Genomic DNA, 19,629 nt, shown 5'->3' on the forward strand with positions numbered 1-19,629 from the left:
GAGAAGAGGACCTGCAAAACACTTCAAAACCTCTCCACCCCACCCACAGTGTCTTCAAGCTTTAATGTGCTTTTTGCAAAGCATTAGTTCTAGTGACCATGAATCTCTACAGTGGTAGCATAGTGTAGTGTATAGCAAACCAGGATAAACCAGACGGACGCACATATAAGGAAATAAATGTGTGGATCACTGGAAGAACAGCAACCTGAATAGACTGGGATGGCTTTCCCACCAGAGACAATACCTGTGATCCCAACAGGTCTTAGGAAGCTGGGGAGTGACTACTTACAAGGTCATCCACTAGCTTCATGATCTTGAACAAACTATACTACCTCTGAATTTCTATTCTCTAATTTGTAAAATGGAGAAAATGAGACTTCTCTTATAACACTGTAAGGAATGAAGCTTTATAAAATAGTTTAGAATGGCATAGAACACAGCACATAGTGCAGTGTCTATGCATTTAAAATCAAAGCTAGCAATAATAATGGCAAGAAGTCTCATAGTTATTAGCTGTCCAGGAGAAATGTTCATTCTTCTGTAAAACAGTGCTTATAAATACATACATTTTCTTCACATTCTCACCTGTTTCTCATATATCTCCCTTTTCCTGGCCTTTCCTAACCTTTCAGGTACCTAAATTATGCAGTCCCTTCCTCTAGAAAATCTCACAGAATGGTATCAAATAAAACAAATTCTTACTTATTCTTCTAGAATATAGAGCTATGGGAGAAAGAAATCCCTGACATGGAAGAAGTAATTGCTATTAAAGTCAGTGAGTAGGATTTGGGGAAGTAAAATCCTTCCTCATACCTTTTAGATTGCACAGATGGGTAACCAGCTACTTCAAGCAGAGTGTCTCTGGATGCCACTTACCATCCGACCCTGCTCATCTCTCTATCCCTCCTCTCACACCCTTGCTCCTCAACACACTTTTTCTTCTCTCAGTTGTTCAGACCCTGCTGCATATAATGCTCTCTCTCCTTTTATACCTTTATATTTGATGTTCCCATTGCCTAGACTGCCCAACTTCCATCCTGTCCTTGAAGATTCGGCTTAGCTCGCATGTTTTTCAGCTCTTTATGCCATGCTCCCCATGGTTACCTCATTATTTGACTCTGGGATGGGGTAGGGAATGAGATGCACATTATAGCCTATGTGAATGGTGGCCCCTTGGAGCTGTCCTGTGCATGGGCTCCAGAATTATACCTTGTCCTCCCATGTTCTGTTCTCCACCACACCTCTCCTACCTACTCCAATAACCTCATGATAAAAATTCTTACATCATTTATGTAAGACGTCCTAGACTAGGAGTGTTTGAGACAGGAATATGGGTTCTATCTCTCTTCTCATTACTTCACATATAATAGGCCCTCAATAAATATATGATTAATTGGTAATTGGTGAATAAGTGAATTCACAAATGACTATGTAAATTCAAGAGTTAAATGAAGGATTACCTATAGAAGTGAGGATAGTAATTTGATTTCTAAGGTCAGGAAAGAGACAATAAGTAGGAGGTCAAAATGTAGAAGAAATAAATCCTCCATTAGTAGCCTGATTAATGCCTCCTGAAGATTACCTTGCCTGTTCTAGGTGAGGCTGTTTCAGAGTCCCTTGACATCTTAGTCATAGGTGACTTGAAATTTAATAGTAAGCAAGGGGACAAGAGCAATAGGATGAGATGTAGGCTAAGACGGTAGACGAAGTTTGGTTTCTAGTACCATATTGGGACTCATAACCCCTTGGAATTGAATGGAGACAATATTTGTATATCCCAAGTTGAGAAGCCCTTTTGAAAGTTCTTTCTTACTAGTTTTTCTCACTTTCCTTTTCTTACTGTCCCATGTTTCAAAGCTTCCTTCTTGACTTGAGGCCATTTGTCATGTCCTTTTTATCAGCTTTCCTGCACCTTAGAGCAGGAAGTTCCTCCAGGAGGCCAAGAATACTGGATAGTGCAATTACAGAGTACTTACTGTGGGCCAATGGGCCTGACTTTGCCTGCAGTTGTGTTGCTGGAAGACACTCTAATATTCAGTTAGAACCCTAACCACACTGAGTTATTGTTGGTCTCAGATGGCTAGCACATTCATAGTTGGCTCTTCACTCGTTTGAGAATGTGTACTTTGTCTCTGCTATTGCCCATTGTGTCTTTTTATTTCATTCTGATTACAGTGCTTAGAAGCCTGATTTTCAATCTATAATCCTAGTGAAATTCCTCCAACACAGCTTACTTTTAAACATAGTTTTCTTTGAAGCAGACTTTGTTGAAATTGATATATCATCTACTATCTCTCCCTTCCAGGGTTACTACATTCTGCTCTAACTGGGAAGGATGAAATGATTTTTATATGAATGAACTTTGTAACCTGGCATATATTTTTAACTGGCATAAAATTTAAAAGTTCTAGGAAATACTAAAATTTCTAGAAAGAATTAGTGTTCCTGAGGACAGCTTCTTAATTTGAACACCAGTTACTCTTCTGCCACATTGTCATTGAATGTGTGGCCCTCAAGCTCAATTGTATCTCTCATTATATTTCTACAATGTTTATAGACAAGTGTAACTAAATAAAAAGAATTAAAAGGGGTCAGAATAATCTTATCTGGGGAACATAAGGGTGAATTGTTGAAAACCACAAAAGGCAACTTAGATCAACTCCAAGGTGAAAGCCCCCAGCTGTTCGAAAGGATGCCCGGATAATGGTTTTCATGCCCAAAGGGTAAGGATATCCCCCACGGGAAGTCTCATAGCAAGTAGAGTTATAAACTAAGAGTTGTGAGAGCCAAAGTAAGGAGACAGTGAGGAACAGTTGGGAATTCTTTCTAGTCAGATCCAAGAGACACACAGTATTAACAGAGACTTTCCAGTGCTGATCAACACATTGTCAAAGGTACATTTAGAAAAAGCAAAGAACAATTGATTCCTTCATCAGAATCAAGCAAACAAAAGCTCAGATATGAAAAAATGGGAAAGAGATCTGAGGCCTGTTTGAAAGAAGACTTTACTGCCCAAAAGCATTTAAGTGCAAAGAAATTCTCTTGTGAAGAAGGGGATACTGTTTAAGTTTCTCTAATGCTGTTTACCTCATATTCATCTAGAGTTTATAGTCACTATATTTGCTTATTGGGTGTATAGATTCATAAACAACTTCTGTCATGGGGAGAGGAGAAGGGGAGTGATGATTGCCAGGACGTTTTTAGGACTTATGGAAATGAACGATAATGTTTATTTTAGCCATCACAGATATTTCTTATACCCCTACTATGTTTACTTGAGGATAAAAAAATGACAAATAAATCTGAACAAAAACTGTACTTTATTGATTTTTCAGAGTTAAGAGGAAGATTTATGACATATGGTAACTTCCGGCCAGTTTGGAAGAAAGTAGACTGAATACAGAGATGCTAGACTGCTGCTAAGGCCCGCGGACAATCTCCAACTCACTCTTCTCTATGAGACTTAAAGATTTATTAATAATATGCTGCCTCTGCAAAACAAAAAGAGCCTAGTGCCAAGAAGGTGTATTCTTCAGTATTTGGAGTAGACGTGCTCTCAAGACAATGGCTTCAAAGGTCTCCTGCTTATATGTTTTGACCGTCGTGTGCTGGGCCAGCGCTCTCTGGTACTTGAGTGTGACTCGTCCCACTTCATCCTACACTGGCTCCAAGCCATTCAGCCACCTAACAGTTGCCAGGAAGAACTTTACATTTGGCAACATAAGAACTCGACCTATAAACCCCCATTCTTTTGAATTTCTAATAAATGAGCCCAACAAATGTGAGAAAAACATTCCTTTTCTTGTTATCCTCATCAGTACAACCCACAAGGAATTCGATGCCCGCCAGGCAATCCGGGAGACATGGGGGGATGAGAACAACTTTAAAGGGATCAAGATAGCTACCCTCTTCCTTCTGGGCAAGAACGCAGACCCTGTTCTGAATCAGATGGTGGAGCAGGAGAGCCAGATCTTCCATGACATCATCGTGGAGGACTTCATTGACTCCTACCATAATCTGACCCTCAAAACTTTAATGGGGATGAGATGGGTAGCCACTTTCTGTTCAAAAGCCAAGTATGTCATGAAAACAGACAGTGACATTTTTGTAAACATGGACAACCTTATTTATAAACTCCTGAAACCCTCCACCAAGCCAAGAAGAAGGTATTTTACTGGCTATGTTATCAACGGAGGGCCCATCCGGGATGTCCGCAGTAAATGGTACATGCCCAGGGATTTGTACCCTGATAGCAACTACCCACCATTCTGTTCTGGGACTGGCTACATCTTTTCAGCTGATGTGGCTGAACTCATTTACAAGACCTCACTGCACACAAGGCTGCTTCACCTTGAAGATGTATATGTGGGACTGTGTCTTCGCAAGCTAGGCATACATCCTTTCCAGAACAGTGGCTTCAATCACTGGAAAATGGCCTACAGTTTGTGTCGGTATCGCCGTGTTATCACTGTGCATCAGATCTCTCCAGAAGAAATGCACAGAATCTGGAATGACATGTCAAGCAAGAAACACCTCAGATGTTAGAATTTTTACCCATGTAAATATATTTCTTTTCTTTTTTAAGAAATGGGGCGTAAGGTGTTGGTATTTTACAGGTGTCACCAGGGGAAATGAACCGGTGAAGGGGTTTTGTACAGATTTTGCCTCCCACTCCTAGCTCCTTCTTGGATTACCAATTCACAAATGCTAAACTTTGGTCTTAGAAACAATAAATGAGTTAGAAGGATCAGATTTCATTCTCAGGTCCTAAGACATGCCATTTATCTCAAAAAGTGACTTCCAAACAACTCCTAGGATTTATGCGCTGTGCATCTGAGATCAAAATTTGGTTCTGGGAAACTGAAACTCACAGTAATATCTTCATATCATCTCCGCAAATAAATAAGTAAATAACTTTTTCAAAAACAATTCAGAAATGATGCACAGTCAGGAAGACACACTGGATGTGATTATTAATACCGTGTGTGTTACTGTTACATTGAATTTTTACATATGTTGCCATGTAATGTGTACCGTATTCATGGTTCCAACACTGGCAGGGAGGCTGCAGTGAAATGGATGGGAATTTAAACTTGAGAATCAAACAGTCCGTGTGTTTGAAAGACAACTCTGCTTGCTCATCCGAGGATTAAACCTGGTCAGCAGGTAGAATGTGTATAAAATGCAACTTAAAGTAAACAAAAAACAAATTTTTTTTTGCTCTTTTGGAACATTACATGGTGCCTCCAAGGAGACTTTGCCAAATGTAATAATCTCGCCTGCTTCCTTCTGCATAATGCTGCTAAGTGCATTTCAGTTTCTGCATCAGGAAAGCACATGTCTCCATATGTAGAAAACAAGCTGGTAGGAAGCCAGATAACAATGAATCGCATTGAGAAAATATGAATTTAGGTATACATTATAATTAACATAAGCTTAGTAATAGTATAAGATGCCCTTCCCACACATTTGCAAGCTCATGAGAAAATCTTTAACAGGTACCATATTATTGAAAGATTTGGCCCTACCGTTGATAGAAGTGATAGTAACACTAGAAACATCCAAGTACCCTTTAACAGCAAAGCTGTTATAAGGTGTTCTCGGGCTATATGATTGAGTACCATAGGAAGGAAGGGTGAGGAAGCCTGGGTTCAGATTCTATTGATGCCACCAAACCACATGAGCAGGCCTCTTAACCTTGCTGTACTTCAATATGCTCACTTGTAAAATGGCTGTTAAAAAAACACCTACCTCACAGGTGCTGTGAGAGCAAATTGCATTTGCTAAGATTTTTGAGATCCTTAGTTTAAAAGGTGCTACATAATGCAATGAATTATGCATTATGCCAAATGCTAAAACAATTACAATAACTATAATGATGGTCATCAGTAGTAATACATCATCTTAATATAAAATCTACGAAAATAAAGATTAACTATGAACTATCAGTGTTCTTAATTCTTCCAAGGCTTTGACTTTTCCTTGGCTATAACTTAATTGTTTGGTGAAACTCCGATTTCTTTGCCATCTCTTCTGTTTTCAATGAGTAAGCTACCTTTTCCATGTGTTTCCTTGCTAACCCCAGGAGCTGTAGGTGAAGGCTTCAGTCTTTCTTAAGGGGAAGCATTGGCTGGGAATCTATTACAGTAAGTGAAGCATACACACAGAATGCATCATGGCAACTTAGATGTCAGGAAACATTTCGCTTGAATTATCTTCAAGAACTTTGAGGACAGATAGAGTCACTTCTATCAGAAGAATAGGCACTCAGCAAACCTACACATTGCAGATCTCCCATTTGTTAGAAAACTCATTGTTCTCAAAGGAAGTCCCCAGCTGAAAAAGTACACCTTTTTATTTATTTATTATTTTTTAAGCTGACCCTTGGAAGCCCCCATAGAAGTTGATGGCAAACAGGCAAATAAAATGAACAAATAGAAGTCAAAGCCCATTTCTTGAAGACACTGGATCTCTCATCTCTAACCCCCAAATTCCCAATTTAAGACAGAATTTCCTGTCCCTTAACACATCTCATTTCTGGTCAACAAGACTGATGATTTTGATTACAGAACAAAGTTAGTGACCTTGGGAGATATGGAGCAGCACAAGGTGAGCCTCCCACCCTGTAGCATCAACTGCTGTGAGCTCCAGTTACTGGGAAATTCTCATGACTTCATTCTTGGCTCACCTCCCAACCATGCAGCTGAATCAAGTCCACATCTCATACTACTTACTGCCTTGCATCTACCCCATGCTCAGCCAAGCCACCTTTGGTGTCAAGGAATTGCACATTATAAACATCATATATGTACATCTATGAATTATTTTATATAGGCGTGTATAGAGTAAGAATAGAGCCCTAATCTTGAAAAGGAGCAAAAATCAGAAAATTCTACGTCTTAAAAAACTATCTCCTAACTTTTTTAAGCTAGGTAGTGCCCATGTGACAAATATGTAAATATTAATCAAAGACCACATGTATATATTTTAAAGTCATTCTTTTATTCTCCCCAACTGTATGTACAGCTAGAATCTGCCTGCTATGTAACATTTTCTTCTGCATGGAGCTCGGTGAGGCAAGGCCATTTGTCCAGTATTTCAATAGCCTTAAGCATGTTTGCCCTTTCGTTTTTGAATGTTCAAAAAAATGTTTAAGTGATCAAGGAAAAGCTCTAACTTTCTGCTTTTGTTAGTTTTATGACATGACACTGGCCAAATTGTCACAATTATTTGTGAAGCCATTATTATTATTTCCCTATTATTATATTTCATAATAATGGCAGTATTCTGGGGCCAGGGATGTAACTCAGTGGGAGAGCTCTTGCCAATCATGTGTAAGGCCCTGGGTTCCATCCCCAGCATTGCAAAGACATAAATAAGTAATGATAGTTTCCACAAAGAGTCAGTCAGACAATTTTTACAAAACCATCCCTTCACCTATTTTTTCATTATGCACTCGAGAACAATGGGTACCAATAATCAATGTCTACGTTCTTAAAGTTTTTTTTTTTTTTTTTTTCAAATTTATTTTGTGAAAAAAAGTTTTATCTTTGGTGGCTAGTTTGCGTGGCTTTGTGTCTTCTTATATTGGAGCAGTTTCAATACACAGTGTTTGAAATAACCAGAATCAAAAAACGAAGATCATTTTCAATTTGGAATAAATTCAGAAGAACAAAACCCCTTGTGTGATACGATATGGGGAAAATAAACTCTTTACAGAGAAGCCAAGGAAGGAGTTTTTCAATCAAATTTCTTCTACCAAAAGACAATGAAATATTTACGTACAGCATCTGGGATATTTTCTACCTTTCCTAATATGTGGGTTCAGTGGGGGAATTGATTATGTCATTTCTTCTGTAAAGGTGAAGATAGTTTTTATAAGCAACAAAGTAACTTGTGAATGAAAGAAGTAATTTACTAGAAACGCTTGTTGATAATTGACATTTAGGTATATCGTTATATATGAATGATTGTATTTATGTATTTATTTGTTCAAATTGTACATATGATTTTGCCAAAAGTAATTGTCTGTAAAAGTGCACTCTCCGGGTTTGTAGTACTATTTAGGGTTACATGGGTTGCCAATCAAGCTGCTAATCAGAATACTATTTTTTTGTATCTATGTTATAAAACTAAAAATGACAATAGATGCTGAAGATGTCTTTACATTCAGTTTCTTCACCTTCCTCTTGAAATGTAAACTGTTAATTGGAAGCACGATGCTAATGTACAGACCCATCTGTCCTGAGGAAGAGTACAGTACCATAAAACTGATTTTTTAAACCATTGAGGTAAATAAACGGAAGGAGAATATAACCCATTTTGTTTTTTGTTTTTTGTTTTTTGCATGAATCTCTTTGGGGAAATGTGGTTGTGAAAATTAGTTGATGTTCACAATTTACCAAGGTCTCCATAATCTCAGTGTAAGTGATGGCTCAACTCATTCACAGCTCATCCCTTGAGTCCAGAACAACTCCAACAGTCAGCTTAGACTCTGGTTTGGTCCTATAAGTAGCACTTGGGCCACTTAAGGATTTTAGAAAACAGGTATCTCCCTTGCCCTTGATGGCCTCAGGGGAGCACTTTAACTGTTCAAATGGCATGGAGGAGCATTAAATTGATAATGTACCTGATGAATTAGGGCAAGTTAAATCTAAGACAAAAAAGATGTCATTCTTATACCTCACCCACATATATCCTGTGGAATACTGCATACATCCTTAAAGTTTAATGGGATTGAAAAGAGTTCTTCAGACATTCTTTAACCAAAGACAAATAGATACTGCTAATGCTTAACTCTATAAGGAAGAGACTAAGCTATTTAAGAAACAAAATGATGTTTCATTGTTTATTTTCTTCTTTCCAATCTTGATCTAGCTAAGCAGGTATTCATTTTTTAACTAAAAGTTAACTTTGGATTTATTACCCCTGTTCCTGGCAGTTCCAAAGGTAAAAATCTATCAGGTAAGGTAAAATATGTGATTAAACAACAAAAACACAAATATACAGATTTGTATTTCACTTGACTTTTTTAAAGAACTAACATCAAAAGCAGCGTTCTAAAATATGGTCCCCAGACCAAGAATATTTTATTCATCTAGGGACTTGCTAGAAATGCAAGCAATTCTTGGGCCCTACTAAAAACTTGAGGGTGTAATTCAGCAATCTATTTCAACAAGCCCTGTAGGTGATTCTCATGCATGCAAACTCAGGACCTCACTATGGGCTCTTTATAGGAAAAGTTTGACAATCTCTGACCTAGAGAAATAGGGAAACATCTGAAAAGGATGTTACAGACAAAATTTCTCCAGGTATGAATAAGGAATCACATCAATAAAGCATGTTGGAATCACTTCTCCGTACAGCTAAGAAAATGGCAATGCAGGCATGATAATGAATTACATTAAAAACTGACAGCTGCATATATTTTTAAAATATTTCCTTTTTCCTCTCTCAGAGTGATTTTTAAAAATGATAAAAGCTTGATTCTAATTGTCACAATTACCCACAGTTTAATTAATATATTGCTTAAAGATGCATGGGTATCAGACCTAAGAGGGTGGGTTTCATATCGCTTGATTATCATAATTACAAGCATTTTATTTTCTCATTTGCTTAATTGATTGTCATAGATTTCCAAATGAATTCCCACTGCTGGAAGAGAATTGAATACATTTCTAAGTGAAAAAAAAATATTAGAAATAGGGCTATTTAGAAGAGTAATGTGTACCAGAATATAATCCATGTGAGCATGAAAAATGGCCCTTGATAATATCTCCTCTTTGCTGGGTTAAACGGGCAGTTTTGTGAAATGAAAAAGAAATGAATGAAAAAGTATTATTGATTCGACAACATCTATAATAGCACTGGCTTCACTGTCTCTTCAGCCAGAGTTGCCCAGCACTCAAGAAAATTTTTCCATTTAGTTTTCCTTATAAAATCTATTAGTTTGGTGCATTATGTCAACTATTTGTTATGCTTTTTGCAATGACCTCAGTCCTCACCTGGAGGGAGCATGGCATAAGAGGTGATTTAGTCTCTCTCTGAATTTTATACTAGGGCATTTACTCAGCAGTGGCTGAGGGATATGGCAGACTGGGCAGAGTTACGTTGAGGGGGTGATGACTATTTTTCAGCAAAGGCAAGGATGACCTCAGCAACCGTGAGGTGAGGGGAAATCCGCTAGAGAATTTCTCCCAATGCAAAGCCTTAAGCTTTCAGTGCCCATTCCTCTGTGCTGTAGTCTGTTGTTTCATCCTAACAGCCCCATGAAGTATATTCTGTTGTTATCACCAGCTGAAAGATTAAGAAACAGGCCACAGAGAATATAGTAATTTACAGGGTGAATTCAAGTCCTCTGGCTCTAAAGACCATATTCTTAACCAATATAGCACATTGCCCCCCCAAAATAAGAAATAGGTACCCCACGCTACCCATACCACCCAGACCCCGGTTCCTGTGGAACTCAGTGGGTCTTATTTTGCTTTTCAGATTGAAAATGTGCTCCTCTTTAAAAAATAAAACTGAGTTATAATTGACATGCATCAAAATCTATTCTTTTAAAGTACACAGTTCTGAGTTTTGACACATGTACCACCACATAATCAAGATATAGAAGAGTTCTATCACTCCCCCAAATTTTCTGTTACCCTGAAAATTAACCCCCTCTTCTTGCCCTGAGAAATCACTGTTCTCTGTCCAAACTTCTATTTTACACGACATGTGCATGTTTTCCAGGAGTTATACATGATGATGTAAATAAAATGGCTCTACAGAAAATCTATATGACATCTTAGTATGAAAGAAATGAAAAAAACTGAAAAGGAGTAGCAAATGAGAAAAATAAATAAACCACATTTAAGTACAGGTGAAAGATTCAGGAATTTTAAAATAAATCACCATTGATTAAAAAATACAGAATCTAGTGAGTAATAATAATGACATGCAAGTCCCAAATCTATAATTGTGCTCACCCAGGTCAGTCCAGTTCACTAGGAGCTTTCCTAGAGCTTCCATCCTTCAGAGCTCTCACGCACATTTCAGAAGAGAAAACAATCTATAAGTTCAATTACACTTTATTTCCCTCTTGGAAGCAAAGGATCCTCTGGAGAGGTATCCATCACTAGCTAGCTCATCAAAAATGCCAGCCCTCTCTGAACTCTGGATTTGTCTCCACCCCTGTCTCAAACCACGCTCAGATAAACTCTTCTGTATCTGCTTGTGCCTCTGTTCCATTGGTTTCTTCAACATATGCTAATTCACAATTCCTTTAGGAAAAGGCAACTTCACAGCTACATGGTGTCCTTCAAACTTGACTGAGAGAAACATGTGAGTTGACAGGAAAAGCATGCTACTTGCAACAAGATGCCTCTCAGTCCTTGTGGGATTCCAAATCATAGGAGGCATGTGTAAGAACAAAGCAGGATACTGGAGCACACAGGACAGGATGAGGAATGTGCAGATTCTATGACACATTTCTTAGATTGTGTGTGCCTAGTGATTGCCTGGGAATCTTGTTAAAATGCTAAGGGTAGTTCTGGGTTCTTGGGTTATTTTCCTATAAACTCCCAGACAATGCTGATGCTGCTGGTGCATGGCCTGCCCTTTGAGTAACAAGGCTGTAGGACTCAAGGCTAAATTCTACACAGGTGTACTTGCATTCATTATCCATCTATTTGGAGCCATACCAGCAGCTCTTGCATATTGCCTCTTTAAATAGTCACAAAAACCTGTTGGAATTAAACTTTAAGATGAAGCTTGAGTCTCTAGTGCAGTTTAGGCATAAACTTGACCTTTTTATTTCTTATGTATAGTTTTCCCTATAAACCTCATAGGGGAAGGTTGAGATCCTAAGAAGAAGCAACACATTCAAAAAACAAAAACCCTAGAAGCAAACTATCACATTATTATTTTGAGAATCTAGTACCCAGTAGTCACACAGAATTCTTTATTAAAATGAAGTGGGAGCTTATAACCTAGCTCAGGTCAAAGTTGGGCCTGATGGTTTTATCTTCCCACTAACTACCAAACACTAACCAAGACAAAGAGTGGGCATGCCAAGCAGCAAGCAAAAGAGATCGAGAGGGAAAACATGTATATCCAAGCTACTGGGCTCCTGATTCCAGAACATGGAAACAGGAAGAAAGGCAGAAGAAAGAACCATACAAGTATATCACCTGTCAGCAAATGGCCACCCACACATATGCCCCATGAAAGTGGCCAAATATCATTCATAGAAAATGGCCATACAGGGGCTGTGGCTGTAGTTCAGTGGTAGAGTACTTGCCTAGCATGCATGAAGATATCAGTTCTGATACCTAGCTCTAAAACACAAACACATGGAAAGAAATGGTCATCCGGGTCAGAAATATGACCGCTTGAGAGGACCAGATAGGAAGTAAGCTTGTTTTAGGCATAAAAAAAGAAAAGAAAACCTAGATTGTACCTCCCTAAAAAGGGATTCCGCATTTATCATTGTCACCATTTTGAGGTTGAGGAATGCAAGAGTCAGAGAAGTTACGTGGTTTTTCTAATTTAAGAAATTATCATTTTATTATCTGGAGGCTGGATATGGTGGTGCACACCTGAATTCCAAGCTACTCAGGTGGCTGAGATAGGGGGATCACAAGTTCAAGGCCATCTAGAAGCCTTAGTGAGACCCCATCTCAAAATAAAACATAAAATGGGCTGAGGGGATAGCTTGGTGTAGAAAAACCCTGGGTTCAATCCCTCATACTGAAAAAAAATTGATAACTGAAGAGATAGTATTCAATCGCAAGCCTTTTTGAGTAGAATCCAGTGCTTTTTTCCCATTCTATTGTACTGCTCTCAATTCTATTTGCAATTTTAGAAACAAAGTAGCAGAAAAACCTAGTTCTAAAGGTTAGAATCAGCAATAAATCCAAGGTCAAATGGGCAGTCAGTGCTTAGAGTAAGGGACAAGTTTGAAAAGTCAGCATTAAAAAAAAAAAATGATCTGGAGTCCAGACATGCGGCCCAAAGGACATGCAAATAGCTGTGACAATGGGGTCAGAATTCAGGCAAGAGCCAGAGAAATAGATTCAGAACATCCATCAGAGTTACTTAATATTAAGTGGCAAAACACAGAGAACCAGATTTTTCAGGCAGAGCTCTCATCGATGAACACTTCTAACCACTATGAGTTAGGTTGGTTAACAGGCAGAGAGCAGACTGTACCTCTGCTTTGGAATCTAGAAATAACTCAATCAAATGTAGCCATAAATAAGTGTTTTTCAACAAAACAGAAAACACACTTTGCTGTGGCTCTGAGTGCACTTTTTATTTCCAAGGCAATAGAGGGAAGAAAAAATGACTTTAAAGTAACCAAAGGAGAAGGAAGAGTTAGCAATAGAGAAAAGGAACGTTAAAAAGAGAAAATGAGCCAGGAGCAGGGAGAACAGGGAAGGAGGAGAATAAAGCAGTAATGCAGGGTGAGATGGAAGATGAGGGAAGAGTCAAAGCTGTTTTGCGGACATGTTAGGCAACATTCTTTTGCTTTTGCCATTGTGAAAAGTGTTTGCCATCGATACTGTATCTGTCATAGCCACTTTCCATCAAATTCTCCTTTAACTTGAAGAGGGATGGGAGGAGGTGTTTCCCTGAGGCTAATAGAAATCCATGCTTTCTGTTAAGGTAATATGTTCATCAAATCATATTTTCTTATTTATCAGTTTATTTTTTGCTTGTTTGTTTTGCTCTTCTTTATTAAACTCGTTTGATTCTGATGCCCAAATCAAAAACATGACATTCTCTTTCATTAAATTTTTCAGACATGTGGTAGATCAGATCCCAGAGATTAGACCTGCTTGGATTTCCAAGGACATGGACTAAAGAATCATTGACATCTCTAACATTTTAAGTTGAGAAGGATGTTATTAGATAATTTGCTCTCTGCTGCATTAGAAGGCAGTTACAACCGAAAGCAATTCTCACTTTAAAATCTAGCTTTGAAGCAAAATAGTGAGATTCATATTTAGTTTTTGATAAACTATAAAATCAATTTCAATTGAGAAACCTGTCATTTTGCTTTATTACCCTTGGATAGATGGCAGAATGTTGATGGAAGTCTATGGAAGCATAGTCATCAGTCAACCCTTTACTATTAAATATTTCTTGAAGGCTGACAATGACCAGACACAATGTTGGCACCAAGTACTGCACATGTAGGAGCTGGTGGTCCAATATTTGTTTCAACACTCAAGCTACTTTGTGAAAATATTCAAAATCAAAATATACTTCTTCAAATCACCAGTTCTTGGATGTCTTTGTAGGTGATGTTTCATTCTTAATCAGACTTCTGATCTGGGTTCACCAAGCCAGAATAGTTTGTAAATTAGTTCTTAGAATCAGCATTTTTGTTTCTGTGAATAAACCCTATTGGGTTAGAATATGGGTTAGATTGGTGTCTGCTAGCCAGAGAAGAAGCATAGTAACACGCTTAGTCCTATGTATTTAAATCTCCCATATCTTAAACTCATTCTCATTCTCCAGTCACAGCAAAGAGCCTGTAAGTTTAATATACATTTTGAGGTAATACTTAGGTGTCATTGAACAAATGGAAGATTAAAGAGAATTCAAAGTAGGTTTAATAACTTAAAATAAAAACATCTGTGAAATTAAAAGAAGCTTATGGTACAAAGGGCAATAGTATTTGATGAAAAGCTTTAGGGAAGCAGATATGTTCCAGTCCCCTGCTCTGAGTGGGAAGCTATGTCCAATCTATATTCACAGTCATAAATGTGCTGCTGGACATGGTTTGAAATCTCCAGATCATTCATCAATTGCCCCCCAAGGGCTGAGGCATCTCTTACTTAGCTTTATTGAACTCCAAATAAATACTCAGTAAGTTTGAAAGCTGTCAGAAATATCCCCTACACAAATAACTGTTCCATGGTCTGGGATGACCCTACCACACCACATCTCTATTTCACCCAAACTTAAAGACCTAACTCAAATGCTCTCCACTCATGAAGCTCTTTAGTATCCTCTATCACTCAAAGATAGCATGCAGGTGGGGAAATCAATCATATGCGATGAGGGTTGTGGGCTCCTCAATGCATTTGATAATGCCATTTAATCTCTGCAAACATGAAGTTCACCAGATATAATGCTGAAGCCACAAATACTTCCTGGTATCAATCCAGCAGTGTAAGAGAAGGTTTCCTGGATCATTTCCCTTCATGTTTAAAAAACTGGTGTGTTCCTTTAGAATGAATCAAAGCAATGATTACCAAACTAGACCTTGCAAACAGTATTTATCATCTCTCAAATATGTCTCCCACCTCAAGTCCCAGTTGCTCAAGTTGGAACTGTGGGAACTCCCCTTGACATCTGCTTCCATCTCACCCAAGGAGTCCCTTACCAGTTTTTCTAGTTTTATCAGTACGATATGTTATTAGTAGCTTGATTGCTCATCTCCCTAAATTACCATCCCTTCTGCAATCTTTCACCCACAGAGCATCCAGCAAGAACATGTTTGCAGAGATTAAATGGCATTATCAAATGCATTGAGGAGCCTACAACCCTCATCGCATATGATTGATTTCCCCACCTGCATGCTATCTTTGAGTGATAGAGGATACTAAAGAGCTTCATGAGTGGAGAGAATTTGAGTTCTTTGAGTTTAGTTTTGAAAACATCAGAACATATTATTCCCCACCAGTGTACCTTGAATAAAATATAAAACCCTTCATATAGCCTGCAAGTCTTGCATGATTCTATTTCTGATGAACTGTCAACTCAATTTCAGTTGGGAAACCTGTTCTTTGGAACTCTGACTACATATGGGACCTAGCCTCGTGCTGCTACTGCCTCTTCTCATGCCAGTCACACAGACCTTCTCTCCAAGAACCTAGTCAGAACTCTTCTTCCTCAGAACCTACTTCTAATCTGCTCATTTGGCCTTACATCTCACAGTTCCCCCTCCCCAGGGAATCTGATAACTCTTAACCCACCCTATCCAGATCTTGGTATAGGTATCATCCTTCAGAGAGACCTTCCCAGATTCTTCTGTCTGAAATTAATCCCTCTGTTACTCAGTTGCATAGTACCTGGCTATTTCTTTTCATGTGCATTAACATTTATATCTGTTCATCTCTTTGGAAATTTATTTTCTTAATGTCTACCTATTCATCTAGACTGCCATCTTCATGAAGACAGGACAATGTCTGTTTTGTCACATTTTCTGTCCAGCACCAAATATGGAGTCAGACCAAGAAGGTATTCAGTGAGCATCTGTTGAATTAAGTTTTCTGTGATCTCGAGGAAAATTCCAAATAGTTCTCTAAACTAAGCTAATTTTACCTCAGTCTAATTTTCTTTTTAACTTATTCAATCCTTTCAAAGTGATAGGCAGGAAGAATCATAAATCTAATTTGATAATTTCAATATCTAAATCCATGCTTCTCCCCTTTTGCTTCATTCAAATGCAGGAACTCACTCATTCCTAGACCAACCATTCCCTTTCTGTGAAGATCACTGACTTTCTCTAGCTACTAGAAGATAATTGTTTTTGTCCCTCGGTCTTCTATCATATTATTTACTCCCCATTGTTTATAACTGGGAGACTGCAGAAGGAAGGACAAAAAGGCCAAAGGTTTAAACAGAGTTGACCTGGTCTTGGTAGAGCTGGATTCTTTTTTTTTTTTTTTTTTCCACACCTTTCTCTCTTGACTCTGTACTTTTCACATTATCCTCTATGTTTATAACTCTGCATTAGTCAGCTTGTCATATCTGTGACCAAAATACCTAACATGAACAATTTAGAGGAAGAAAAGTTTATTTTGGTTCACAAGTTCAGAGGTTCAGTTCATGGTCAGCAGACTATATTGCTCTGGGCTTGGAGCGAGGCAGAACATCATGACAGAAGAACATGGCTAGGAGAACTGTCCGGCTCATGGTGACCAAGGAGGTTAGAGAGAGAAAGGGAGAGAGAGAGAAGGGAAGGAAGAGCCATAACAAGATATGTAATCCACAAAACATGCCCCAATGAACCACTTCCTCCAGCCACACCCCACCTTCCTATAGTTACCACCCAACACAATAATCCCTTCAATTTATTAATCCATCAAATAGATTAATCCATTGATTAGGTTTCAGTTCTCATAAACTGATCATTTTACAGCCAGCATTAACACAGGAGCTTTGGGGAACACCTCGTCTCCAAACCATAGCAGCCTCCTTCCTCCCTCTTCTGTTCTCCTACCTGTTTACCTGATACTCGCTTCTTAGTTTGTAGTTCCCACTTCTGAAGACCTTCCTCTGGAAGATTTGCTTGACACACCCTCCATTTCACTCTAAACTATCAACATACTCTTTCTAAATCTATTGCTCACAGTTCAAGTTTATCACCTTCCTACCTCTCTGTATCTCCCACCCAGACAGAGCTCCATGAAGGCAAAAGTTGCCCCTGCCTTCATTCATTTGTTCAGTTAGTCATGCATTTACTCAATAATTCTTCACGGCACCAATTATGTGCCAGCCACTATTTAGGCACTGGGAAAACGGCAATAAAAGAACAGACAAAAAAAAATCTCTGCTGTTATAGTTTTGACTTGTTCATACAGTAACTCATTTTAGTAGTGCCAGTTCCTGGAACAGTGCTGGGCAGTTAGCATATGTTCATTTACTCATTTGTTAATTCAACAAATATATACTGAACACTTGTATTATGCCCAGCACTGTGAGAAGAGCTAGGAACATAGTGCTGAAGAAAATCAATTCAGTCCTTCCTGTCATAGAGCTTATGGCATAGTGGAGGAGACAAATTTAAAACTAATAAATCATATGAGTAAATAAACATTTAACACTCAGATTTCAAGCCACGTATGGTGGTTCATGCCTGTAATTCCAGTTACTCAGGAAGCTAAGGCAGGAAAATAACAAGTTCAACGGTCAACTTAGCAAGACCCTGTCTCAAAACGATTAAAAAAAAAAAAATTTTAAATGTCTGAGGATGTGGCTCAGTGGCAGAGTATATACCTAACAAATGCAAGGTCCTGTGTTCAATCCCAAGTACTATAAAACAAACAAGAAAAACAAGCCCCCAAGATGTCAGATAATTTTCAGAGAGTTATTTACTTTATATCCTGAATTTAAGTTTCAGGTCTTCATGAGAGTGAGAGTCAGCAAAATACGGCCCACCACCTGTTTTTGTGAATGATATTTAACTAGAATTTCACTATGCCCATTTGTTTACAATTATTGATAGATGTTTTCATGCTAGAACATCAGAGCTGAGTAGTCACAACAAAGAATATTTCCCCATGAAGTTTAAATTTTTACCATCTGGCTCTTTATGAGAATGTTTTTCAACCTCTGTGATAGGGTATAATGAAATCAATTTATTGGGTTCTGTGAGCAAATTTCCTTTATGAAATAAGGGGGACTAGAATAGATAAAAAATAGACTTAATCAGAAAAAAATAGAATAGAATAGGTACACCAAAGGTAGTAAGGATTTTATTTTGTGGGAAATTATTTCAATTTTTCATGTAAATACATATAAACATTGCATTGAAAAGTAAATGTCTTTTTTACTCTGAGCTGTTTGAAACATACTTTCTAACATATAAGAGTGAAAAGTTCAGTCTTCCAGTGTTTCTGTTCTTTACTCTGGACTGTTCCTCAGTGTTGAGAGGTTTGCCTTGAGTCTGAGCTCTTCTCTGGACAACTGCTCTCTGTGTTACTGGCTAATGCATATTTCTTTGAGTCCCATAATTCACTCCGTGAAGGTTCTTGCCTTCTTGAACTGTAACTTCAATCACTGATCTATTTACTGTCTCTATGGATTTAGTCATTCTGGACATTTCCTATAAATAAAATGAAGTATGTGACCTTTTGAATCTAGCTTTTTTGTGCTAATTATAATATTTCAAGTTTTATCCATGTAGTAGTAGATAAAAGAGCATCATTCTTTTGTGACTAAATCATATGCATTGTATAAATCAACCACATTGGTATGGTTTTTTAGTATTCCCTACAATCATTTATAATTTCCATAATTTTGGTAGTGATATTCCTCCTTTCAATCTTGACTTTGATACTTTATGTCTCTCCCTTCTCTTCTCTTGATGGTCAGTAAGATAAAATTTTATTAATTTGATTGATTTTCACAGATGCAAGATTCAATGTCATAAATATTTTCCCTATTGCTTTTGTTTCCCTATTATCTTGATTTGTACTTTGATTTCTATCATTTAATCCTTCAGCTTACTTTTGGTTTAATTTTTGTTTATTTGTTTGTTTTGATTTTTTTATGGTAAAATTTAACTTACTGATTTTAGGCCTTTCTGGTGTACCTATTCTATTTTATTCTTTTTTCTGATCCATTCTATTTTTATCTATTCTAGTTCCTTTTATTTCATAAAGGAAATTTACGGACAGAACTCAATAAATTGATTTCATTATAACCTGTCACAGAGGGTGAAAAACATTCTCTTAAAGTGAAGTTTAATTTACTGAGTTTAGATCATTCTTCTTTTCTAATACATACTACTTTGGGCTTTATATTGCCTAAATTCACTCAGTTGAGTGCACCCCATAATTTTTTATACGTGGTGTTTTTGTTTTCAATGAAAATATTTTCCAATAAATATCTTTTATGATTTTT

At 37.7% G+C, this 19,629-nt stretch overlaps 1 protein-coding gene and 1 long non-coding RNA gene across 28 annotated transcripts in view; both read left to right on the forward strand.

Moving 5' to 3' along the window:
* Nucleotides 1–8,316, forward strand: part of B3GALT1 (beta-1,3-galactosyltransferase 1) — a 644,122-nt gene extending 635,806 nt beyond the window's left edge. For all 27 annotated transcript variants that reach the window (XM_079131879.1, XM_079131893.1, XM_079131876.1 and 24 more), the window contains one exon: nucleotides 3,336–8,316. In XM_079131879.1, coding sequence (XP_078988005.1) covers nucleotides 3,565–4,545 — 981 coding nt within the window. In that variant the 5' untranslated portion in view covers nucleotides 3,336–3,564 and the 3' untranslated portion in view covers nucleotides 4,546–8,316. The remainder of the gene's footprint in view (nucleotides 1–3,335) is intronic.
* The window catches only part of LOC306656561, a 269,197-nt gene that overhangs the window by 41,581 nt on the left and 207,987 nt on the right, over nucleotides 1–19,629 (forward strand). The window lies entirely within an intron of this gene.

The sequence above is a fragment of the Sciurus vulgaris genome (assembly GCF_902686455.1).
Source record: "Sciurus vulgaris genome assembly, chromosome: 3".
In the NCBI taxonomy this organism is placed as follows: Eukaryota; Metazoa; Chordata; class Mammalia; order Rodentia; family Sciuridae; genus Sciurus; species Sciurus vulgaris.